This window comes from Plectropomus leopardus, chromosome 14, assembly GCF_026936395.1.
Source record: "Plectropomus leopardus strain MGB_pleo_1.0 chromosome 14, ASM2693639v1, whole genome shotgun sequence".
Classification (NCBI taxonomy): domain Eukaryota; kingdom Metazoa; phylum Chordata; class Actinopteri; order Perciformes; family Serranidae; genus Plectropomus; species Plectropomus leopardus.
Window position 1 is genome coordinate 11,114,259 of NC_142189.1, and position 26,341 is coordinate 11,140,599.

The window sequence follows — 26,341 nt, forward strand, 5'->3', positions numbered from 1 at the left end:
CAGTGTTCTTCTTTTTTTGGCTGGTGAGTGAAGCAAATTTAGCAGTCACTTGCATATTTTAGCAGTGTGTGGCTGGTGGCAGGTGCTGATGTAATGTCAAATGGCCCTCAGCTGACCACATGATGTAGGCCCAGTTATTACCTTATGAGACCACATGGGGGAGCTGTGCATATTTTCTTCTGCATCGTATTCACTGTAAGTGACACCACACCCTGTCTGACTGTGTGGTTACTTGATATAGTAAAGATGAGAACTGCCTTCACCTAAATAGAATATAAAAATGCTATTTTAGGCATGTTTTCCGTTATTCAGGTTATCATTAACATTGCCCTGACCAAAGGTTAGATTTAGATTTATAGGCTTAATAACAGAGACGAAAGGGGAAAAAAATAAAATAAACATACATAAAAATAAACCATCCAGGAGAGTTCAAAACTCATTCAAATTTCATAGATCAATAAATAGAGCAATTTCATGTTACAGGATTACAAGTTAGCAGGTGAGACAAATACACAAAAAAAGTTTTTCTGTATGCTATACATTTAATCCATTTCTCTCATCTTTCTTCACATATATGTATTTGGTTCCTAATTCTCATAGGGATCTTTTCCATTTCATATATTATAAATTTCATATATTCATCCTTCCATTTATGATTTTTTAAATTGTCATTTTTTAACCAATTTCTTGTTATTTGTTTAATTATTGTTACCTTTATCACTAAAAACAAATCTGAATCCTAATCTTTAATTTCCTCGAGTATTTTCCCTTGAAGTAAACACAGTGGGTTTTTATTTTAAAAAAAACAAAACAAAAAGGTGCCAAAGATTCTAGTAATTTCTTTTAATTGAATTTTCACACAAACTATATCTATATTATGTCCCTCTTGAGTTTCCGTACTGCAGGAAAAAAAAAAGTTGGGGGTAACTTCCAGTCTCTCTGGGGCTCGTGCATGTGTGGGAGTTATGTTTAAGGAAAATAAAGGGGCAGCAGTTGGTGTTGGAGCTGTCACACCGTCTTCCGTCCCGTTTGTTGTTTTATGAGTTATCCAGTTAGGCGACAGGACGCTCGGTTACATCGGTGGTGAGGTGAGGGCTTTTCCGCGGACGAGCGGAGCCGTTAGCCGTGCTATTGTTTTTAGCTTAGCTGCCTCAGTATAGCTAGCTGGCTAACTCCGCATGGTCACAGCTATGATGCAAACATATGGCGCGGAGATGAGGAGCCTTTTAAACCTGACACAGAGATGCCTGACAGTCACTCACCTGGCAGGGACTCTAACCTGCCTTTTCCCTTCAGAGGCGACAGGAGCCAGAGTTTCCTCAGCCGGGTGAAGCAGCTGGAGGCGGCGAAGACTGCAGCTGTGATCCGGTAAGTCTCGTCTTACTCCCCTGAAGTCAAGAGAGACACACTTATTCCACTGGAAGCACGTGGATAATTATACACGACACTAAGCAGCTGTCATAACATGTAGACTTAACTAACTCAGGAGAACATTTTGTGTTGCTAGGCAACAACTATCATTTTCCTTCCTGCAGTTGCAGAACTATTTGTGTTGGTGGAGGCAAAAAAATCATTAGATGATCAAACAAATCATAATCTGTCGTCGCATACTATTAACTATCAAATGACGCTTGATGAACTGATGTATAAAAAAATAAAACATTTGAGGTCCTGCTGTTCATCACCACGGCTGTGACTCTGTAGTAAGGAGGCCGCAGGCAGAGGACCAAAAACCATCACAGTCCTGAGGATATACAGTACAACATCATGACCTTGAGTGTGTTATTGCTTAAATACTTAAGACAAGCTTCACACCAATGTATATATGTACAAGTATTATGGCAAACTGTTGAATATATATATATACATTACATTATGTATATATATATATATATATATATATACATAATGTAAGGTTTGAGGCATACGCTATAGAATGGCAGCTTGAATATATGGAATGAAAGTTTGAATATAAAAATAAGTCAGAATATATAGAATGGAAGTTGGAATATATAAAATGAAAGTCAGAATATGCAGAATGAAAGTTAAAAGATCTGTGATTAACCTTAAATATATATGGAATGAAAGTCTGAATATATAGAATGGCAGATTGCTTATACAGAACGAACCCTGAATATATGGAATGACAGTTGGATTATACAGTATGAGCGTGTGAGGGTATGTAATTAACTTTGAAAATGTGGAATGACAATCAGAATATGTAGAATAAAAGTTTGAATATATGGAACGAAAGTTTGAATATATGGAATGAAGGTCGAAATATATAGGATGCATGTATGTATAGTTGGAATATATAAAATGTATGAGTATTTGGAATGAACCTTGAATATATGGAATGATAGTCAGAATATTGAAAATGAAAGCTTGAAGATATGGGATGCACTTTGAATATATGGAATAAAAGTCAAAAAATGGAGAATGAAAGTTTGAATAAATGCAAAGGAGCTTGAATATATGGAAGAAATTCAAAACATAGAATGAAAGTTTGAATCTATGTAATGACAGTCAGAATATATGGAATAAAACTGTATACTTATTTATTAATTATGGTTTGAAGATGATCTTAAGTATGTTTACTGTTGGAACTAAAGAGCTAAATGGTCAAAATGTCCAGCTTTTTTCTACTTCAGAAAATTACTTGATATACTTCACAATCTGTCTACATAACCCCCAGTAAAAGTAGAAATACTGCCTTGGATACAGAGACCTCATTGACCTAACACATAACTGGTCATAATAAAGTTCTCAAACAGAATAATTAATTATTCTTTTCCGGAGTAAGTCTAACATAAACCACTTACTGACAGGAGTTTGAGTACAGCAGATTTTTTTATTAAAAAACATCAACACAAAATTCAAAGGATAGGTATAAAAAAAACACAAATGATCATCTAACAAGGCTAATATAAATAATTTTCATTAATGTTGCTTTAATATCTATTCATAAATATCTTGTCTAAGATAAAGGTTCACTTCAACAAAATTGTGCTTCTTGTCAGTTAGTTTTGTTTTCTTTCAAGTCTTTCAAGTTCTCAGAATTATTGTCAAAACTGAGATCATAGTAAGGCAACTCAAAACCATGATCAAACTTCATTAGGACAGGCCTACCGTGAATGTCTAACTTTCACCGCTGACTGATAAACGCTTATCTCTTTCTCTAATCTCTTATTTGCATTCGGAGTGTCTGTTTAACATTTAGGTTATACGTGAAACTTAATGCATCTCCACTCAGTCAAAACTGAAACGGAAATATGCAGTATATCAAGTAATGAAGGTTTTTTCTTTTCGGCTTGGCACAGGCAAAATCCATTTAAGCCGCTAAACCCTAACATCACAACATACTTAAACTTTGGTCTTATTTCCAGCTGAAACGTAGCAGGATTTTAACCAAACTGGATTTTTATCGGGCCTCAGATGATGGTCCCTTTTATCCAAGAGGTGAATCTATGTGCTGTAGAAGGCAGTTTCATTTGCTGTCCATCCAGTAAAGGTATCTCAGACTTGGCAGAGGCTGTAGCAGGTCATAGGCCTCTCCAGCACGTTGTCTCCATCCACTTCAAACACATAATCGCAGCGGTGTGCAATCAGAGGAGCATCAGACAACGCTACGCTCTGATTACCAAAGGAGATCACTGTGTCTCTCTGTAGGAAAGAAGTCAGAAACAGGACATTTAGTCAAGACAGCAAAATTACAAGAAAAATATGTGAGTTTATTATAAAAAAATGCCCCCCATAATTAGCACCAGCATTTTATATTGCAACAATTCATAGTTTTAGCATGTGAATATTTTTTTACACAGGTCTCTGTGGGTGATTTGTTTTACCTCAGGGCCATCAAGATATTCTTTCCCAAGTACTTAGACTAAAACAGTACAACATCTTGCAACCATGTTGATGTTTAAAAGCCGCCCACATACAATCTAATGCACCAAAAAAATAATAAAAGATGATAAGAAATGGTATTTTTTCAGTAATGCATGGTTTTACAAATGTTGACAAAACCAGAATGACCAGAGTATATCATTAAGTCAAAACGAGGGGGTAGGAAAAAAAGACTTTTTCCCAGACTGCGAAAGTGACCTCTTTAAATCAGTCATGCCCCCCTGCGAAATGACTTGTTTTACTATCAGGGTTTGATCCATTTAGTCCGATAACATTTAAAAGTCTTGAAAAGCTGTATGATTAAACAATTTTATCCCCATGCAAGTTAGTGGAGGGCTTAACGGGAAATCAGCTACTTGACCAGCAAAGTCTCTAGTGCACTTGCTGTGTGGGCCCCTGATGCAGAGGATATTCTTAATTTCAAACCCAGGAACTTCAACCTTTTTGGCTTCATGCACCACTGAGCAACTTCCATAGAAATGAACGGGGACCTGCCTCCAAGGCTTTAACTTCAACAAATAAACATTGTCCTCTTACCCGATTGGGGCCACCTCCATTATTGGCAGCATTAGTGGTAGCATTTGCATCAGTGGCTGCTTTCTCAAAGTCCTTTTTGCATAAATGAGCCATAATCCCAGCAGCTAAGGCATCACCAAGAACATTGATCATTGTCCTGAATCGATCACTGAGAATCACAAGAGAAAAATAAATTACACAATGTCCCAACAGCCCCTACAAGACTACATATAATACTAATGAATATAAAATATAATAATTTTTGTGGGACTCACAGAACCCAATCGATAGCCACAATGAGCGAGATGTCAGCAGGTGGCAACCCCACAGAAGTTAGGACAATCACCATGGTAACCAGACCAGCTTGAGGTATCCCAGCTGCCCCAATGCTGGCTGCTGTTGCTGTTATACTGAAGAGACAAGAGCTGCGATGTTAGAGATGTAAAACAAACTTGTTTAAGGCAAAAAGAACTCATCATGTTGGAGGAAAACGAGCTCAATGTTTACTTTTACCTAATAGTGACCAGCTGGCCAAAGTCCAAGTCATACTCATTGACCTGAGCAATAAAGATCGCCGCCACTGCCTCATACAGGGCAGTCCCATCCATGTTGATGGTAGCTCCCACTGGCAGCACGAAGCGAGCGATCTGCCTGTTCACTCCGCAGTTCTCCAAGAGACACTTCATGGTGATGGGCAATGTGGCGGAGCTGCAGAGGAGAACGCGAGGAAGGGTCAAGTCAGGGTACTCAGTCAGCTTCAGTCCAAAATATGACTAAATCGTACTGGTAGCATGTTCTTAAAAAACGAATGATACATGACGCTGGGTTACATGTCCCAGAAATCTTTACAAAACGCTTCCCCTCTTACCTGGATGATGTGGCGAGTGCAATAACAAGAGCCTGCAGCAGCCCTCTGATATAGGGGAAGGGGTTTTTTCGCGTGAAGACGAAGTAGAAGAAAGGCAGCAGGATGAGGCCATGCACAAACAAACCGCACAGCACCGTGATGAAGTACATGCCCAGCTTCTCTCCTAGGTGGGCCGGGTCATGCATATCCAGGACTTTTCCTGCTACGAGGAAAACAATGCCGAAGGGGAAGTACCTGCATGGAGGAGTCAACGGGAGAGGAGAGAATTCTTTAATGACATCTCAAGATGATGACACTTCGCATTTAATCATTGGATGAGCATAAACAACACCTTTAAACCTTCCTGCATTGATGAATCACTGAACAGGTCTACTGGGCATGGGCCAAGGGACCCAAAGTATAAGGTTAAGTCCCTGGAGATTCAAAATGACCACAAATAGATGCAAAGTAACTGCAGAAAGTCACAAAACAACTACAGAAAGGGCAGAACAACTACAAAGAGACACAGCATGGCCAAAAAAGACAATAAATTACCTCAAGGAGACACAAAATACTTTCAAAGAGACCCAAAAATGCAAAAATCTGTATCATGATTATAAAGACGTGCAAAACAATGACACAAAAAGAGGCATAACGACTGTAAAGTGTTTGTGTCTTGCTCCGATGAAGGAAAGATTGTGAGGCCTTTTTCATGTCTGTGTCCAGGGGCTCATTGTCTCATAATCCGCCCATGACCTTATGAAAACATTGTGGTGTAAGTCTCTTCCTGACCTTGACAGTGCCCCTGTGCTCAAAGCCAGGTACACAAATAAAGGTTTTCTAGTTAGGTGTGGAAGAACTTGACTGGGTTGACCTCAACCCCCGCCAGCACCTTTGGGATTAATTGGATCGCAGACTATGTGCCTTTTCTGGCCTTATCCTCCAGCATCAGTGGCCAGCCTCGCTAATGCTCTAGGGGCTGAATAGAAGAAAATCCCTGCAGGCAGCAGGCAGTGTGTTGGCTGTTACAGCAGCATATTAATGCCTTCTGAATGAGATGTTCAAAAATCACATGTGGGTGTCCATAAACTTTTGGCCACATGGTATATGCTTCTCTGTCTTTGGTGTTGCTTATTCAGCACTAACTTTGCCGCCTTCACACAAATGTAATCCAGGAGTGGACTCATTAGCTTTTTGCAGAAGCAGTCTGAACACTTGACTCTAATCTGAGTTGCTGTGTGAGATCTATTTTTAGATTTAATCCGACTGCCGCGTAAAGTGTGTGTTGTTGTCTGTCTTTTTTTGGATGTATGTGTGTGACAAAGTGTAATCTTACCACATCGCAGCGTTAATGATCTTCATGACGCACTCGTTGATGCACTGGCACACGTTGACCAGCGGTGCTCCACGTTCTCCCATCTTCCCCAGCAGCAGACCTGAGAACAGGTGTACAGTCACATGTGAGTTTGAAGTTATGGCACCACTGTCTTACAAGGCACCCCTGATGAAGGGTTTGTAATGACTTATGGCTTGAAGATCAGATAAAGGCCATTAATAAGAGAAACTTTTTCCAGGTTGCAAAAAGTTCCTTTGGAAAACCCATGCCCGAGAACATGCAGACTCCACATGAATGTAAGCATTTGCAATGTTATAAGTTAGCATTGCAAATTCCTTGCAAACTTATTATTTGTCATCATATGAAAAACATTTGGAAGGCATCATAGTTGCACTGAGCTGAAATTTGAATAGTTGCATTTACAGTTTAGGGAAATAAATATTTTAGGAATTATGCATGACTGATATTTTTTAAATGAATATTTTTAAATAATCTCAGTCGCAGTACTCTAAAGTACCTTAGTGGTACGAGTACCCCCATTTAAAAAACACTGGACTACACTACCTAAAGCACATTAAACCCCGCCATGACCAGATGCAGCAGTGAAATGCTGCATGCACTTCAATGCACCAAAAACAATCTAATAATATTAAATATTATACCAGTTCCGGGGGCCACTTTTCTGCACAATAATCACATTTACTTTTGGATTTTTTAGCGTATTTTGCTTAAGAAAAGAACGAATACTTGTAAAATAATAAGCTTATATCTACAAAAAACTTGAAATCAGTTCGGAAGTAAGGTGGATTTTTCCACAAGTTGTTATTGCTTGTAACTTAGAATGCCTTCATACTGACCTTAGAAATCATAAGGATTAGACTTAAAATTAATAAAAGTTTAAAGATGTTTTCTGTGATATGTAATGAGCACTGACTGTCTTACCCATGGTGGCCGAGAAGATGACGATCCCCAGTACGTTCATGCCCTTGCTGGTGCTCGGGATGATTTTATACTTGATGTCGGGAGCAGGGGTGATCTCCAGGAACACCGGGTGGCCTAGCCGAGGGTTGTGGTAGTCGGGCATGACGTACACATAGTTGGCCTGAGAGTCTTTGACATCAGAGTTCTGTACTATAGGTACCAGATCTGTTCGGTACTGGAGTGGGATGAAAGAGAACCACAGAGGTTTGTTATTGTGTTATATGTGTATGTGTTAAAGATTTCGTTTTTAGCTTGTAAAATCCATTGGAGTTTTTCCTCTGTTTGTCTGCTCACCTGCTGAAAAGTTGCTTCAATTAGATTTGACGGGATCATGTTCCTGTAAAAGACAATACACAGACAAATATATCAGATCACGTCTGTACCTAAATATACAGTTCAACCTTTTTTTTAAAAAAAAGAATCTGTATAACTCATTTTACAACAAAAAATTCAAATGAATCCAGTTGGGATATTTTCACTACTATTGTTCAGTGCATAAAAGAACTGAAGACTTTTGTGTATGTTTCTGTTTTGAAGGTCAAAGTCCATTCTTGATGTTGGATTCAGCTGTTTTAGTCCTGTACTTAAAGCACAAGTTTGAAGTACATACTTCTGGCCCTCTCAATTAAAGAGATAATTTTTACTTCATTGCATTTATTTGTAATGTCTGTTGTAGTTACTTTACAAATAAAAAGTTTACATGGAAAACAAATTGACCAGCCAACTAGAGCTACATTATCTCCATCATGTGCAGCTGCAACAGTAAAATGCTACTTATTAATGCACCAGTTATATTAGTTAATAAAATCAAATAGCATAACTCTCACAGTGAGCATTTTTCTGCAAGGACTACATTTAATTTTGATGCTTCACCTACTCTTTTTGTCTGGTATTAGCTTTGTATTTTACTTCATCCACCAAATGATATTTGGTATATTAATTACTCACCTAACTAACTTTGGTGAACCCAAACCAACCCTTTAATACACCAAAGTTACACAAACAAGCAAAGTGATTGAGACAGGTAGCTTAGCAGCTCAGGGAGGTGAAATTACTGCTATTGTCAAATCTGACGTTGAAGAGATTTACCTGTGGTTAAGCTCCCCGTCAGAAAGAGCCGTCTGTTTTGGGAGTACTGAGCATACAACTGGATAAGTTTTGATAGAGTTTTGTGAAACGTGCACCTTAATAGGCCCAGACACACTAAACCGACATTAAAGAACGAGCCCTGATGAAAACCTACTGTTGTGAAGCCTCACACCCCTTGTGTCTTGGACAAAATGTTGCACTTGAACACACCACAACGACTTCAGAAAACAACCAACTTGCACATAATTTTCTGCGCCTGCGTGAAAGAAAATAACTCCATACCAGCAGGCGGCGGTAGTCTGTCATCGCCACTCAAAAAGGAAAGATTGTCAAACCAGATTCAAGATGCTAGTGAACCACTTACCAGATTACGAAACAACCAGATGTGGAAGAGCAAAACATATTTATGGTGCGCCAGTGAAATAATTACACAAACCACCAGAGAACATTTCTGCTAAAGCACTCAGCGATTACAAAACATAATCTTACATAATTTAACAAGTTTGTTTTTCTTTGTTTCTCTTCCCGTGTGCTGAGCTGAACTGTCAATCAGAGTGATTTCACTAACTGACAGGCTCCACCGCAAATTCAACATGCTGACGAAAAGCAGGCAACAAGGTCTGAATAGTGGCAGCAGTTTGGGACACAGTGCAAAAACCAGCACAATAGACACTCACCAAAGACCCGACACTGTTGACATCTGAGTTGATGTGTCAGGGCCTTTGACTTTAATTCATAAACACTTTTCTCCACTTTTTGGATTCATCGCTCACCGAAAAGGCATGCAAGTGTTGTACGTCGCTTTGAGTAAAAGTGTCTGCTAAATGAAATTGTAGAATTGTAGAAAGAAAAACAAAGCTTTCGTCACGAATTTAGGGTAACATGGGGTGAGTAACTGATATACAAATGGTCGTTTGTGGGGTTAATAGTAGTCTGACCTCTCTTCCAATCATTTTGAACTAGTTTACACACGACACAAGTAAAGCAACAAAAATAAATGCCAACAAAAACGCCAGGGACACGTGTTCACACAGCACGGAGACATCTTCACGCATTGCTGTGAGACAGCCAGCATCGTGTATTAGGACTTTGCGCGTCAATGACACTGAACTCAGACCGCAAGCTCGTGTTACAGCGACAGATACAAACCAGCCACAGCTCACTAAAATAATCAGGGTTAAGAAGATGGTATTAGTGGACCTCTGACATGAATGGCCCTCCAGTAAGCCTGAACACACACACACCAGACTGTAGCCTCCGTTACACAGCGTAACATTGCACAATGAGCTTCTTAGAAAGTGCAGGATTAACAGATCACAATTAAGTGTCTCCCTATTCTTAGCCTTCCTGCTGTGTAAGTCTGACACTGCAACTATTGCACAATTTTCCTTTTACTCTGTGTTAACACTGTAACATTACAGGCAAAAGGTTATAGGTTGAGATTCTGATTGTTTTTATCAGTAGTGGAATGTAACTAAGTACATTTACTCAAGTACAGTCCTGAAGTATAAATTAGAGGTTCTTTGACTTTATTTGAATTATTTACTTCACAACATTTCAGAGGAAATATTGTACCTTTACTTCTCTAAATTAATCTGACATCTTAAATTACAAATTACTTTACAAATGAAGATTTTGATCAAGTAATTTTGTAATGACCCCAATGTGTCTTTTCAGATTTAGTCAATTAAAAAATTTAAGGTGGCACAGATGCTAACTTTTAAGTTAAAACAAATTGTTTCTTTCTGTGGGTCCTTGTACTTTTAATACTTTAATTACAGTTTTCTGATTGTACTTACTTTTACTCAAGTATCATTTTCAATACAGGACATTTACTTTTAACAGAGTATTTTCACAGTGTACTTTTACTTAAATAAATGAACTGCATACTTCCTCTGCTACTGGTTTTTTATTATGTGAAATAATTGTCTGAAATCTGCTGCAATTTTAATGTGTTTTCTCATTTTGTTGGAGATCAATAAATGTTAGAGGAAACGACATTTTACAAGCTTTACCTGCTGAGAATGTCATGATTTCTGACTCGCTGTGATAGTTATTATGTCAGCTCCCAGGTTTCAAACCAATCCCTTGAGATTAGGGAGCATCCTGTCACAGAGGAAGCACGCAGAGGTCACAATGTCTGAACTGGATCTGTACTGGATTTAATTGGTCTGCAAGGGTTTTCTTCAGCTGTTAAAGGGTATTACGCAGCAAATCCTCATAATAGAAAACTACACTAATGAGCTGGAGAGAGGAAATCTGGTGTTTGCAGAAAAGCCTGAGGGAGATTTTCTCCAATTTATGGAAGAAGTGAAGGTGGGCGCCACTTTTTCCAGTTCCAAAAATAGCAAAGTCCTCTTTATGTCTCTAACTTGGAACATGTAACAAATGGAGGGACATCTATTTACCAGGAGAACCTGATTTGGTTGTTTAGAGTGCTGTCAAAGTCTCATGAACTACTCTCATGAAAGGTTAAGGAGGACGATCATTTTAACCAAGCCGACTGAAAGTAGTGGCAATCTTTAATTCTTTCTGTTTTTAGCAATGTCAGTCTGTAGGTGGGCCAGACTGAAATATCTTTTCATATATTTGATGGATTCCTATTAAATCTGGCATACATATTCTAACCATATCACCAGAATGAATGTTGGCATTTCACTTCTCTGCGAACCATGGACATGTTTTCAATTATTATGTTGCAAATATGCTGATACTTTACGCTTCTGTAAGTGTCAAAATCAGCTTATCAACATTACTAATTGGTCTAAAGTGGACTGATGATCATATAGTGCTTTAACTTTGCAGCATTGGCAGTGAAAGTAGACTAATTCTCTTTTTACCTCTAAGACCTCTAATTTTTGGATTTGAAATCCATAGCTGGCTTTGCTAGACTGAACGCTAACCACAGCTGTTGAGATTTGGTGAAGTTTAAATGAAAAGGTAGCAGGCTGTAGGTATCCGTATATGTAGGTATCGCACACATTTTAGTTGACAAAATGTTTTTACATTTTGGTATTTGGTACATGAGCTGTGCACTTTTACAGTCTGAGGATGTAAGAATAACTGTAGAGACTGCAACAATGATGAATGAAAATGAAAATATAAAAAAACAAAAACAGCATTCATTTCCAAATATCAGTAATTTTTGTCAAAGCCACTGGCGAGGGGCAAACACTTTGGCTTTGGAGCCACGGGTTGCCTACCTTTGCTTTAGAGCCACGAGCAGGTTAAAGTTTTTATCCAGTGATATATATTTACATTGACAATATCGATTGGTACCAAGTTTGTGTGGACATTCGTGGTTCCCAGATGATGAATCTTATTGATTCTGGTGATTCCCTCAACTTTTCCTCTGTTGTCACTGCAAGCATGTTAGCATGCTGATGTTAACTTTAAGCTCAAAGCCTCGCTGTGCCACCTCGCACAGCAGTGTGCCTGTAAGCTCTTGTTCGTTGTGGAAGGAAGATCAGATTGAACCATGTCAGAAGTCGGGTACAGAGCTGGTAGGGGCCCAGCATCCTTGCTCACTAGCAGTTATTGCGATAGCATTCATGTCCGTCGGTGTTTACCTGATGAGGTCCAGCAGGGCGTCAGCAGACGTCATTACAGGCCCCGAACTTGAATGGTGGCCGTCTTTCTCTGAGCCCGTCCCCGGGTGAATGATGAGCACCAGCACGATGCCGACGATGACAGCGATGAAGGTCGTCCACAGGTAGTAGGTGATGGTCAGGACTCCCAGCCGACCGCTTGCCCTCGTGTCCATGGCTGACAGGCCGGACATAAGACTGGAGGAGAAAACAGCAGGATTAACTCAGTTTTTAAATTAATCCCCAAACCAGATTTAAAGTCAACATTTTGTTTAAATGCAGCATTACACTTTTGAATTTTGAATGACTGTAACCAATGTAATATTACTGTTTCAAAACACTGCAGCTGTCTGCAATCGTATTTCACCTGAGTCTGGACCAACACAGGTAAGGACTTTTCTTACCTGGAGGTGATGAGAGGCAGAATTAACATCTTTAACATCCTCATCAGCAGTTCTCCAGGGAAGGAGAAGTAGATCTTAGCCTGTGTGAGAGATAAACACCTGAAGAAAACCTCGTTTGTAGGAAAGCAAGGACTTCTATCATATGTTAATACTGTTTTTAAGAAGTCACTGTCCGCATTCAGGGAAAACAGCTGCTTTAAAAAGTCACACCGGCTGTGAACGTGTCTCTGTGGCAGTTTATCTATTTGTGTTTTACAGATTATGTCTTTGCCCAGAAGATTTAGGTGCTGTGTGTTTTATGGGCAGCTGCCAGCACACAAGGTTACACTGCTGAGCAAACTGGATACTAATCATTGATTCAGCCTCTGCCAAAACCCATAAGCTACCTGGTCCATTTAAAGCCTCTTACATCACAGTGGAGGAAATGTCAGGAGGACACTCAGCCTTCAAGTAGACATTTAAAGGTTTATTATACAGGAATTGTTGGTTAGATCACTGTTTCCCAGCTAAGGGGTCCCGACCCCCACTAGGGGTCATCAAAGCTTCATGGGAGGTCATGAGGCTCTCATGATTTTTAAGCACTCTATGAAAAAAAACTGTATATCATAAAAATATACAGTTGGCCTTTTTGCAGGATTTAATTTATTCATGTGAAGAAAACTAATGATATAAAAAATAAGAGGAAAATGATTTCTTGGGGCGAAGCAGCCGCGGGTGTGATTCTGGCCTCGATCTTTGCTGCATGTCCCTTTTCTCCCCCTTTCATACTATAACTGTCCTATTACCAATAAAGGCAAACAAGTCAAAAAATAAAAACAATAAACAAAACTGTTTTGTAATGCTTATTCAGGAAATGATCTAGACAAAATCCATCCAAATCACTCATTTTATAGAAACCTCCTGCAGTTATTGTTGTACTTTAGTGTTATTGTTGTGCGTTAAACATGATATGGGAATTGTCATTAAGTTAGGGGTCGTCAGTTTATTCAGTTATAGAAAAAGGGTGGAACCACTAAGTTAGGCTGCTGCTGTAAACCGTCTCGCCTGTGAGAGTAAATCCCAACCTCAGATTCACATTGACCTTGGAACAAGCTTTTTCCACATAGCGTTTCATCTCTCTCCTTTTTTTTTTTTTTTTTTCTCTTAAGATGAGAACAAAACACATTTAAAGATGCAGTGTTTAGAATTTAGGTACATGTATTTGCAGAAATGGTATAAAATATTCATAACTATAGTTTCATCAGTGTGTAATCACCTAAAAAAACTGTTGTGTTTTTGTTATCTTACAATGAGTCGTTTCTATCTACGTATGGAGCGGGTACTCTTTGACAGAGTTCACCATGTTTCTACAGTGGCCCAGAAAGGACAAACCAAACAATGTCTCTAGAAAGGGCTATCAGCATTTTTGCATTGTAGTTACACATGCTTGGCACACAGGAGAAGTTTCAGTTCTGTAGCCTCACCTCTAGATGCCATTAAATCCTACACATTGTACCTTTAAAAATAAGCTTTATTACTCAAGTAACATAAACCTGCTACTAGTGGAAACAAGCTGTGAAAGACACTGACTGCCTTTTGAGTTGATGTGGTTAAGTTTTTTGCAGATATTTACACATTCAGCATTTTCACAGCACCAGTGAGTCAAGTTTGTAGTTAAACTTTGCTGTTTGGTGCTTAGCAGGTAGTGTACAGTGGACAGTAGCTGAAAACGATGGTACACCTTCCACATACATGTGCTCAGGTGATCCAGTGTTGATATAAAGATATTGATAAAAGCTATTTTTATTTATTTCTGCACTTCTTTTACCTTTTATTCTGTTTCTATCTGTTTACACTCTCACTATTACATAACTGGTTTTAACTGACAGTTGACTCGCACACAGTGTTAAAAATCACACCCCATTTTATCGAGGTATTGATATGTAAAAGATGACTGTAAGATCCGGAGTCAGTCACACTGTCTCCTAGTAAAAATCCATCCATTAATACCTGTGTGGAGAGGTTCAGCGTCCTGAGGACAAAACCAAGCACGCAGCCCGTCACTACAGCAAACACCGAGAGCGTCAGCAGGCCGTTCCTCTTGCAGTAGTCCCGCACGTATTCCATCACTTTCACCGTCCCCCTGCCCTTCAGCAACTTCTTAAACCCTTCCATAATGATTCAGGCTCGGCCCGTATCCCAGCAGGCCTCCCCTTCCCCCTGAGCGACTGCAGATCTTCCTGAGTGAATGAGGTAGATGAGTGTGTATCCCACCGGATCCGAGGCGGAGAATGGCCAGTGGATCTGATCAAATGTGGGTCCTGTGTCACACTGAGGAGCTCTTTCAGACTGAGAGAGAGGAAGCGTTGACGGACTGGTTCCTGGTAAAGCATTGCCTAAAAGGATTATCCCTATCCCATGCTATCAGAGGCTCCTCTCAGGCTCATTAAAGAGGCTCAGCACTGATTAGCTCCATTCATAGCTTATCATTGCTGGCCAGCTCCAAATCGTCCCATTCATAAAACAGGTGTTTGCACTTTGACCTCTGAGATTTGCAACAATCAACCAATTTGTGCCACCACACATGTTCTGCGTCCTCCCATCGATCATGTTCTGGATTCGTTAGATGACACAAAGACAAGGGGTTTAAAAATAATTATGACTAAGAGAAATCATGAATTAAAAGCTTTTGTTATTGATTGAGTTTTAAACAGCTGTTGCTTCCTAAGGAATAATGGTTTCAGGATGTTTTAAGTGAAGGAGCTGCACCGTACAGGCATGATTAGCAGAGGGTCAGAGGTCAAAGGTAAGACACCGGCATCAGTCCTCTGTGTTCAGGACATACTATGACACTTGTCCTTTGATCTCACCATGACGCTGGGCTATGTTGTCTGTCGAGGGATCAGGTTGTGCACCAAGAGGCTTTAACGTCAGGACTTTGTGTTTTTAATGCCTCGTTGCCCCTGAGAAGCAGCTGCAAAGGAATTCAGAGGTGTTGGCGTGAACATAAATCCTGCAGGCTGATGAGGAGGATGTGTTTACACTCTGACTGACATGGTGTTGCTATAATTTCAGAAGAATGAAACCTCTTAAAGGTGGAATCAGCTGTATTCATATATAGCTAGTAGGAAAACGGACAAGAGAGCTGAAGTCATGGCATGCTATGGTTATTAGCCGCCCGAGTTGTGTCTATGTCTAATCTCACGTGTTGTTTGCAGGTCTTGTTAATTCTGTAGTCGACCTGCGTCTGCTGTCGTCACAGTGTCCATGCTGACTTAGGAACGGATCCAAAGATGACTCTCTCCACTGTCCAGCAATGTCTGCCCACGTCATTTGAAACCAATCCAATCACATGTAATCCTGGTCTTGGGGAATGCAGGCAGCAAGTTCAGCAACTGGTAGGAACACATGCAGTTACAAACATTTGCCTCTGTTTATTTGTGAACTTTGTTTTCCGGCTAGATTTTAATTACCAAGCGACAAACCCCAACATTGCTTTCAAAGTCCAGTGTGTAGGATTTAGGGGAATATAGATGCAGAAATTGGATACATAATGAGTAATAAAATAAGAAGCTTTGTGTTCTCATTACCTTAGAATGAGCTGTTTATATCGTCCACAGAGTCCTGAGCCATGTTGCACTGCCACATTTCTACAGAAGCCCAGAATGGACAGATACGATCTTAATTAGCACAGTTTCAAGGTGGACACCCGAGAATAACGTCACCAATTCAGTACCTGACCAAATGTTTCCCCCTCTGTTCCTGAGATATGGTGTTGAATAATGGCCAGAAAGGGTTTTTGCAGAACATTATGATGTCAAATTGAAGTTGACCTTTGACCAATTGGATATAAAATGTCATCATATGAACATTTTATCCAATGAGACATTTGTGTGAAAATTTGTCACAATCAGCAGATGAATTCTTGAGTTATGGCCAGAAACATGTTTTTTGAGGTCATGGTGACTTTGACCTTCAACCATTAAAAATCTGATCAGTTCATTGTTGAGTCCAAGTGAAAATTTGTGCTAAATTTGAAGAAATTCCTTCAAGGCACTTTTGAAATATCATTTTTGCAAGAATGGGATGCACATATAGACAGATGGACAACCTGAAAACATGATACAAAAGGAGAGCACATAAATAGTATGTGCTGGATTAGCGGCCCAACTGTGACAAGCCGATCAGCATTGGAAAAATTGTGACTTGGAACATGAAACTGCTTTATTCAGTGTTTTAACCAGTTTAAATCACCTGGTCCGTTTGTTTGAGACAAAATGAGACATCTAAAGATGATTTGGAAGACAGAATTCTAATCAAGTTCGGCAGACAGGAGAGGTTTCAGTTGGTTGCAATCTGCAGTCCTCACCACTAGATGCCACTAAAGTCTACACATTTTACTCTGTTTCTGTGTTCAGTGGTCTGTGTCAGAGTCTCTTCCTCTTCAGCAGCTGCAGTCGGTTCCTGCTGTAACAGCTCAGAGTCTCTGCAGTCTGACTGAGGGAGGTTTTTGTACGACCAAAAATCACTGTGTGAACACATAAGCATCATTTATCTCATGTAGACTCTGACAGTAATAATCTGCTGCGTCTTCAGTCTGAACTCCACTGATGGTCAAAGTGAAGTCAGAGCTGCTTCCACTGCCACTAAACCGAGCTGGTGTTCCTGAATTTCTGATGTTCACATATCTTATCAGGAGCTTTGGAGGCTGTCCAGATTTCTGTTGATACCAGTGCAGATACTGATACCCGCTGGAACTGTGAACAACCTGGCTGGTTTGACAGGTGAGCTTGACAGTGGATCCTGGAGTAAATGTCACTACTGGAGGCTGAGTCACAGTCACCTGACCGCTGCATCCTGCAGACAAAAACAAATCCTTCATTTATCAGCAGAAATCAATGAGAGAAAAGGCAGCACATCATGTTTGAAATGTTGCTGAGTGAATGAACCTGTAAAACAGCAGCAGGCCAGCGTCCAGATGAGGATGGTGATGAGAGTCATGGTGGTTGTGCTTTCTGCTGTGTTGACTGACAGATCTGAGTCCTGCAGTGTTGAACTCACAGGACTATAAACCTTCTCAGCTCACTGGAGGATCAGCTGATCATGCAAAGCCTCCTCTCTATGGAAATGTTTTCTCTGCTCTCGACACACTGAAGGCAACGTGGGACACTAAATCAGGAGGAATTCTGCTTGGATTTACAACATCTATGATATTAATGGAAGAGAAGAAAATATTTGTGTTAGAAGTGCAGTTGAGGATTTAAGGATCAGTTTGTGTCTGCTGTGGTTGGTATGATATGTCAGTTTGTCTGCCTTTAATTTACTCACAGGGTTTACTGTAGATAAAACACATATTTAAAGTTTGTTAAATTATTAGTTCACTATTTATTATCATCAAAAATGAATCATTTTCATTCAACCATGTTATAAAACTGATATAAAACTGTGAAAAACTGATTTTGTTACAAGGAGACTGTAATCGTCTCATTGTCAGGTGTAGAAAACTAAAGAAAATGAAAAAAAAAAACATAATTTTGAAATAGTTTCAACACATATCATTAAGAAATGCTTTGTAGATTCAAGCAAGTGTATTTTTTTCTGTCTTGTTAAAAACAGTCAGAGTTTTTTTCAGTGGATAGGTGCTTGTTCACAGTGCAGGAGGTTTTTGTACGGCCACTTAATGAGTTTGTATCACTGTGGGAGACTTTTGGTGGAGGAACCAAACTCATCGTTGACTGTAAGTACCAGAGATTTTTATTTTTTTGCAACACATGGCAAATATAGCTTTTATCAGGCATTTAATGAGACTTTGATTAAGTTCTTTGTTGTATGTTGTTGATATATTTTATTAATTTTATGAGGTGACGTTGGTTGTGCAGTTTGATAAGCAACTTTGCAGCAGTTAATATTACTTTTAAACTGCACATAGTTCAATTATAAGAAATGCAAAATAATTTTTTTTCAAACCCATATTTTTTGTTATAATGTTGTTTTATGTGTCATATGGTCAAGTAAAAAAATGCTGAAAACTTAAACTGTGCTGTTAGATGTCTTTCCTTTTCTTTAAAGTATGAAATGATGTGTTAAGCTAATTTCTGTTTTTAATTATTTTTAGATACCTTTCTTTCTGCGTTAACATTTTTAAAAGAAACATATGGTCAAGAAAAAGCTGCCAAAAACTCTTTTTAGTTTTTAAAATTTTCTTTTGATTTATTTTATTCTATTTTATTTTTAAAAATATCAAATCATTTTTTTTAACTAAATTCTGTTGTTGATTCCTGTTAAACGCAAACATGATTTTATCAGTGAAAGCAGTTAATCTTTGTGTTCACGCTTCGTTTATTTTACATGTAGTGAAAAGGAAGTGAAAGAGACAGATGACAAAGGTTTAAACTGTGTTCACATGAGTGTTTCAGCTCTGTCACTTTGAACAGAAGAAAATCATCACAGGGACGAGTTTTTCTCTCTCACATCATGAAACACACATGAAGATGTCATCAATAATCATGATCAGTGAACGTTTTGAGCTGCACTTGAATCATGTGTCTGATGGTCTGATACTGAGTGATTTATGAGCGCAGCAGCAGCACAAGTTATTCTGTTTGATTTGATCAAATCTAAGAAATTAGCAGGATGTGATTTTTCTTTATTACCAAGCCTTCACTCTCATTCCTCTGTCTTCTCTCCCCCCTCTCCTCCCCCCTCTCTCTCTCTCTCCTCCAGTGGGTGTGATGCGGCCCACCCTGAGCGTCCTCCCCCCCTCCAAAGAGGAGCTGCGGCAGGGCAGTGCCACAGTGGTGTGTGCGGCCAGCGGGGGCTTCCCCTCAACCTGGAGGCTGGGCTGGAAGGTGGGGGGCAGCAGCAGCTCCTCAGGGGCGTCACACAGCCTGGAGGTCCAGGGGAGTGACGGCCACTACAGCTGGAGCAGCACCCTGAGCCTCTCTGCAGACCAGTGGAGGAAGGCGGGCTCAGTGAGCTGCGAGGCCAGTCTGAGTGGACAGAGCCTCGTCACTCAAAGCCTGGACCCTGCCCGCTGCTCAGAGTAGAGCTTCAGCAACACTTCCTGTCTGGAAATGATGCTGCTTCTTTGATAGACGTCTGGATGAAGCTACAGATCTCCTCTGTTCACATGTTTCTGCAGGTTTCACAGCTCTCTGCTCAGTGTTTTAGTCTGCATGTTGCTCTCTGATACTCGTCTTCTGCATGTTCTTCTTTATGTTCATTACTTTTCAAATTAAACTGAATTTTATTAGTTTCACTCCAAGAGAATGAACATTGAACCATCATGAAATAAAAGTGTGGATTATAATCAGTCAGTGTCTTTGTATTTCTTTTATCATTCATTCACTATGGTTATGTGTATCGTGAAATCCTATATTTATTTTATTGTGCATCCCATAGTTCTTTTGTATTGTATTTGATATTATATATACAATATACAATATACAATATACAATATATATATATTGTATTTGAAACTCCACATTTTAATAACATAGGTCTGTATGTAAAAGCCCAACAAAGGACAAGAGTTGAAAATTAGCAATAACTTTAAAGACTTTGTGCAACACATCAGTTTCATACTCTGCACTGGAATAATGTTACATTGCATTGTTCCTATCAAATAAAATCAATTCAGATTAAAAAAATACCCTCTTGATCATCTCAGTATCAAATCTGATATTAAAATATATCTGATAGTTCAGTAGATGTGTTTCAAACGATATAAATCTGCCTTTGATTTGACTGTTACATTAAGTTAAATTTTATATTGCAGCTTTTAATCAAGACAGTGCTAAACCTATATTTTTTTATGTTAGTGGCAATATAAAGAAGCAGTCAACTTTCCCAGCTTTCCACTGAAGTGACTAAATTAACTGACTCTTGTGTTCATTGGACCAGTTGTCTTCATCACAGTGTCTTCACCAACTCTTTGTGTCTTTAGCTGATAATAAAAGTGAACAGAACATGATTTGGTGTCTTTAATTAAATTTTTCGTGTGAGTATGTAGTGTGTGCTTGCTGAGGTTACAGTCAGCTCTGTGTTCAGTGGTCTGTGTCAGAGTCTCTTCCTCTTCAGCAGCTGCAGTCGGTTCCTGCTGTAACAGCTCAGAGTCTCTGCAGTCTGACTGAGGGAGGTTTTTGTACGACCAAAAATCACTGTGTGAACACCCAAGCACTGTTTATATAGTGTTCACTCTGACAGTAATAATCTGCTGTGTCTTCAGTCTGAACTCCACTGATGGTCAAAGTGAAGTCAGAGCTGCTTCCACTGCCACTAAACCGAGCTGGTGTTCCTGAATAAAGTGTGCTCGCTAAATATATCAGGAGCTTTGGAGGCTGTCCAGATTTCTGTTGATACCAGTGCAGAAACTGACTAGCACCGCTACTGTAAACAGGCCGGCTGGTTTGACAGGTGAGCTTGACAGTGGATCCTGGAGTAAATGTCACTACTGGAGGCTGAGTCACAGTCACCTGACCGCTGCATCCTGCAGACAAACACAAATCCTTCATTTATCAGCAGAAATCAATGAGAGAAAAGGCAGCACATCATGTTTGAAATGTTGCTGAGTGAATGAACCTGTAAAACAGCAGCAGGCCAGCGTCCAGATGAGGATGGTGATGAGAGTCATGGTGGTTGTGCTTTCTGCTGTGTTGACTGACAGATCTGAGTCCTGCAGTGTTGAACTCACAGGACTATAAACCTTCTCAGCTCACTGGAGGATCAGCTGATCATGCAAAGTGTCGCTATGAAAATTCTTCATGATGATAATGAAGAAAAGGAACATTTGATGAAGAACCATCATTACATTTTCCCCAACTTTTGTGCACATTTAAACAACATCATTTGAAATCATTGGCATTTATTGAGGCCTTCTGTGTTTGAGACCATTTTCATGAATCAATAAGATTTATTTGGACATTATTTGATGATTGAAAGCTTTTCAGTTATTTGTTTTACTTTTTAACAAGCTCCAGTCACTGTGTTACAAATCTGATGAATGAAACTAAACTCCTCATGAAAGTAAAAGTTGCTCTTACAAATGTTGCCATGAGGTTTTCTGGACCTCTAATCTGTGGACAGTGTTAAGACATTAACTTTGGAGACGTCCACTGAGTGTCCTCTCTGTGTTAATTCTTTTAAGGATCATAGAAACGGTAGTTTTGTTTAAGTTTTGTGCTGCTGTATTTAAGTATTTTTAAGTATTCATAAAGAGACTGAATTAACTGACAAGAATATGAGTTTAAAACTATATATAGAAGAGCATCTGTGAGTTTGTTTCAGTTTTATTTAGATTCATTCTGGTTCTGCTTGATGACTCTTGTGTTGTATTCACTGGACCAGTTATCCTCATCACAGTCTCTTCACCAACTCTCTGCACCTGCAGCAGGCCGTTTTCACTTCAGGCAAACTGAGGGAGGTTTTTGTACGACTCTAAATCACTGTGTGAACACATTGCCACTGTGGTAGCCCAGACAGTAATAATCTCCAACATCTTCAGCCTGAAAGCCACTGATGGTTAAAGTGTAGTCAGAACCAGATCTACTGCCGCTGAATCGAGACAGAGTTCCAGAGTTTAGAGTCGATGCTTTGTATATAAGAAGTTTGGGAGGCTGTCCAGGTTTCTGAAGGTACCAACTGAGATCAGCACCAATATCTGAACTCCCCGTGGCGCTGATGGTCACGGTCCCTCCAACACTAACAGACTTGGATTTTTCAGCCTGAGTCAGAAAATTGTTTGCAGAAGACTCTGAAATGAGAAATGAAATGTGAACCTTTAAAAAGTCAGCAGTTTAGATCATAAAACTCTCGCCAAAATGTCTGATACATTTTCAGAGTCTCTCACCTCGACTCAGAAAAGCCAACATGAAAGTCAGAGTTACTGGAAACATCATCCTGATGCAGTTTTCAGTGTGAGAGCATGAAAACAGTTCAGACTCTCTGTGACAGAAGAACTTAAAACTGTGAGGAGCAGTGATGCATTAAAATCATGCAAAATACATTTGCACACACCTGTCCTTGTGAAACAGAGAGGGAGACATGAGGTGGAGTAAGTCGAGGCTTCATCTCCCTGTGGACTGATTAAGAACATGTAAAATCTTTTGACTCTGTTCCTCATCTCTCTGCTGTTTCTGTCTCTGTGAAGTTTCCCAAAAACCTTTGTGCTCAAAAGTATATGCAGGCTGCCCTCTGCTGACTGTCCTTTTCACAACAACTTCATATTGACATTGAATTTATTTTGTATTTGGTTCTTAGCTTCTTTAAGATGTCAGCATGTCAATGCAGATGCCTCGGATGTGACCCTGTAGAAATCAGGGCATTTAGGTGATTTTGGAGACAAACCTTTGAGAAAATTATAAAATATATATCAATACCTTGGAAGCAATGGATTATCTGCATGGTTTGATTTTTTAATCAGTAACAATCTCTTAAAGTGGCTTTCATTTTTCAGTCAAATTCAGGTCGTTGCCCCAAAATTGTTGTGCTGAAATCCCTCAGAAGCTCAGAGTGACGGCCTCTGAGTGTCCCTCAGGAGCAGAGCAGTGGGGCCGTGTGGTCAGTAGGGGAGCTGCTGCCTGGTCCTTCACACACTGTGTGCTCTGCATGTTGCTGCAAGCAAAAAGAGAGTGTTGACAGTCTGTGAGTTTGAGTAAACTGGAAGCTATGTTTTCATTATTCTTCTCTTAGATGTGAAGTTAACCAGGTTTCTTTTCTCTTTTAATGGTTTCTTTCATATTCACATTGTAACCAAACAGTCCTTTTGCAGCAGTCCCTCAATACTTGGTACCTGCTGTCATTTTCCTTTTTTCACTTCATTGTAGCTCGATGTCACAGTTTCTCTGAGTTGATTGGAGGGTGATTCATGTCACCTGTTGTGCAGGTGTGGGGACTGACTCCTAATTGAGAACAAAGAGCAGCTTTGTGTGCATTTCCCCTCTGGACCAATCAGGGTGTGATGACGTCCTTTCTGAGGGTTTAACAGAGGTGAGGAAACACACACACAAGACATTTTGATCATTCCTTGATCCAATAACGACCTGATGTTAGCAGATCAGCCAGAAACTCTGTCTTTAGGTCCTTTTGAGACTTCTTTGCTGTCCTCAGATGTGCTGTTTGAGGGTGATTCTGTGCTTCCTAAAACCTGAGTGCTGCAAATATTAAAGAACCATTTTCCACCAGGTCACCTGCATCACAGCATGTTTTTGTGCAGGAGATTTTTCTTGTCTCATGATCACATGAAGTCTGCAGACTTTATATAGTGATCATGTTTATTGGTTAATTTCAGTTAGACTCAATACCCCATACATACACACAAGTGTTAGTCATCCAAGATGAGTTTGTTTATTATTGAAGAGGCATTTGTTTGTTTAGGCATTTTTCATTGTGAAGGCTTCAGCTAAAGCTTATGGTGTATGGTGTGCCTCAAGGTCTTGGTGTCATAAATTGATCTTTTGGATTGAAATGTTTGAGCATTTTTATAAATTCTTGACTTAAAAGTGATTATAAATTAGTAGTAAGTCTGTGTGGTATACAAATGGTATGAACCCAAAAGATACTGCAACACCTTGATGAGAACTGAACATGCGTCATATACTTCCATCATAATGTTCTGCGCTCCTTTACACTATCGGCCTTTAAAGTCTGAGTCGGTGCCGAACCAAAACACAGTGTTTCTTGCTGCTTTGAGACCAGAACATTTTGACAGACTGTTCTGAGCTGCAGCTCAAATTCATTTTTGCTATCTCCCCCCTAAAGATCCCTGTCACCAAAATAAATACCAACATTGGTCAAAGAAAATGGTTTCATATTTTTTGACCTTTTTAAAATCATTGTTGGATATTAATTGTTAGTGTTTTTACTAAATTGCCCCAATACATCACGAAAATGTGCCTTTTTTCAATATAAAGTTGTTAGTGCTTGCTGAGGTTACAGTCAGCTCTGTGTTCAGTGGTCTGTGTCAGAGTCTCTTCCTCTTCAGCAGCTGCAGTCGGTTCCTGCTGTAACAGCTCAGAGTCTCTGCAGTCTGACTGAGGGAGGTTTTTGTATGACCAAAAATCACTGTGTGAACACACCAGCATCATTTATCTCGTGGTAACTCTGACAGTAATAATCTGCTGCGTCTTCAGTCTGAACTCCACTGATGGTCAAAGTGAAGTCAGAGCTGCTTCCACTGCCACTAAACCGAGCTGGTGTTCCTGATTCAAGTGTGCTCACGAAATATATCAGGAGCTTTGGAGGCTGTCCAGATTTCTGTTGATACCAGAACATAGCTTGATCTCCATCACTATACCTGTAAACAGCCCGGCTGGTTTGACAGGTGAGCTTGACAGTGGATCCTGGAGTAAATGTCACTACTGGAGGCTGAGTCACAGTCACCTGACCGCTGCATCCTGCAGACAAAAACAAATCCTTCATTTATCAGCAGAAATCAATGAGAGAAAAGGCAGCACATCATGTTTGAAATGTTGCTGAGTGAATGAACCTGTAAAACAGCAGCAGGCCAGCGTCCAGATGAGGATGGTGATGAGAGTCATGGTGGTTGTGCTTTCTGCTGTGTTGACTGACAGATCTGAGTCCTGCAGTGTTGAACTCACAGGACTATAAACCTTCTCAGCTCACTGGAGGATCAGCTGATCATGCAAAGCCTCCTCTCTATGGAAATGTTTTCTCTGCTCACAACACACTGAAGGAAACGTGGGACACTAAATCAGGAGGAATTCTGCTTGGATTTACAACATCTATGATATTAATGGAAGAGAAGAAAATATTTGTGTTAGAAGTGCAGTCGAGGATTTAAGGATCAGTTTGTGTCCGCTGTGGTTGGTTTGATATGTCTGTTTGTCTGCCTTTAATTTACTCACAGGGTTTACTGTAGATAAAACACGCATTTCAAGTTTGTTAAATTATTAGTTCACAAATTATTATCATCAAAAGTGAATCATTCTCATTCAACCATGTTATAAAACTGATACAAAACTGTGAAAAACTGATTTTGTTACAAGGAGACTGTAATTGTCTCATTGTCAGGTGTAGAAAACTAAACAAAAAATGAAAAAAAAAACATAATTTTGAAATAGTTTCAACACATATCATTAAGAAATGCTTTGTAGATTCAAGCAAGTGTATTTTTTTCTGTCTTGTTAAAAACAATCAGAGTTTTTTCAGTGGACAGATGCTTGTTCACAGTGCAGGAGGTTTTTGTACGGCCACTTAATGAGTTTGTATCACTGTGGTGGACTTTTGGTGGAGGAACCAAACTCATTGTTGACTGTAAGTACCAGATATTTTTATTTTTTTGCAACATATAACAAATATAGCTTTTATCAGGTATTTAATGAGACTTTGATTAAGTTCTTTGTTGTATGTTGTTGATATATTTTATTAATTTGATGAGGTGAGGTTGGTTGTGCAGTTTGATAAGCAACTTTGCAGCAGTTAATATTACTTTTAAACTGCACATAGTTCAATTATAGGATATGCAAAATAATTTTTTTCAAACCCATATTTTTTGTTATAATGTTGTTTTATGTGTCATATGGTCAAGTAAAAAAATGCTGAAACCTTCAACTGTGCTGTTAGATGTCTTTCTTTTTCTTTAAAGTATGAAATGATGTATTTAGCTAAATTCTGTTTGTGATTATTTTTAGATACCTTTCTTTCTTTCTGCGTAAACATTTTTAAAAGAAACATATGGTCA

The 26,341-nt window shown here is 39.4% G+C and overlaps 1 protein-coding gene, 2 long non-coding RNA genes and 3 gene segments (V, D, J or C); 3 read left to right on the forward strand and 3 right to left on the reverse strand.

Moving 5' to 3' along the window:
- The window catches only part of LOC121940338 (Ig kappa chain V-III region MOPC 63-like), a 67,444-nt gene extending 47,493 nt beyond the window's left edge, over positions 1–19,951 (forward strand). Inside the window, 2 exon segments of the V gene segment in view lie at positions 18,346–18,379; positions 19,366–19,951. Of these exon segments, the coding sequence occupies positions 18,346–18,379; positions 19,366–19,688 (357 nt within the window).
- The window catches only part of LOC121940807 (Ig kappa chain V-III region MOPC 63-like), a 67,274-nt gene extending 45,910 nt beyond the window's left edge, over positions 1–21,364 (reverse strand). The window contains 2 exon segments of the V gene segment in view: positions 20,810–21,130; positions 21,223–21,364. Of these exon segments, the coding sequence occupies positions 20,810–21,130; positions 21,223–21,274 (373 nt within the window).
- Positions 1–26,341, forward strand: part of LOC121953262 (Ig kappa chain V-III region MOPC 63-like) — a 57,057-nt gene that overhangs the window by 29,566 nt on the left and 1,150 nt on the right. Inside the window, 1 exon segment of the V gene segment in view lies at positions 25,877–25,914. Coding sequence covers positions 25,877–25,914 — 38 coding nt within the window.
- LOC148187428 (uncharacterized) lies at positions 904–16,395 on the forward strand. Its single transcript, XR_015778648.1, has 3 exons — positions 904–1,368; positions 15,861–16,040; positions 16,263–16,395. It is a non-coding gene; the product is annotated as an uncharacterized LOC148187428 (long non-coding RNA).
- On the reverse strand, positions 2,840–14,938 carry slc1a8b (solute carrier family 1 member 8b). The gene is made up of 11 exons (XM_042500243.2): positions 14,653–14,938; positions 12,664–12,743; positions 12,242–12,457; positions 7,878–7,920; positions 7,545–7,758; positions 6,603–6,702; positions 5,288–5,521; positions 4,933–5,127; positions 4,695–4,829; positions 4,441–4,588; positions 2,840–3,663 (listed from the first exon to the last, which is right to left on the reverse strand). Exons 1-11 carry the CDS (start codon positions 14,815–14,817, stop codon positions 3,517–3,519), a joined length of 1,677 nt encoding a protein of 558 aa, XP_042356177.1. The 5' UTR covers positions 14,818–14,938; the 3' UTR covers positions 2,840–3,516.
- On the reverse strand, positions 23,090–25,270 carry LOC148187429 (uncharacterized). Its single transcript, XR_015778646.1, has 3 exons — positions 25,127–25,270; positions 24,935–25,034; positions 23,090–23,253 (listed from the first exon to the last, which is right to left on the reverse strand). It is a non-coding gene; the product is annotated as an uncharacterized LOC148187429 (long non-coding RNA).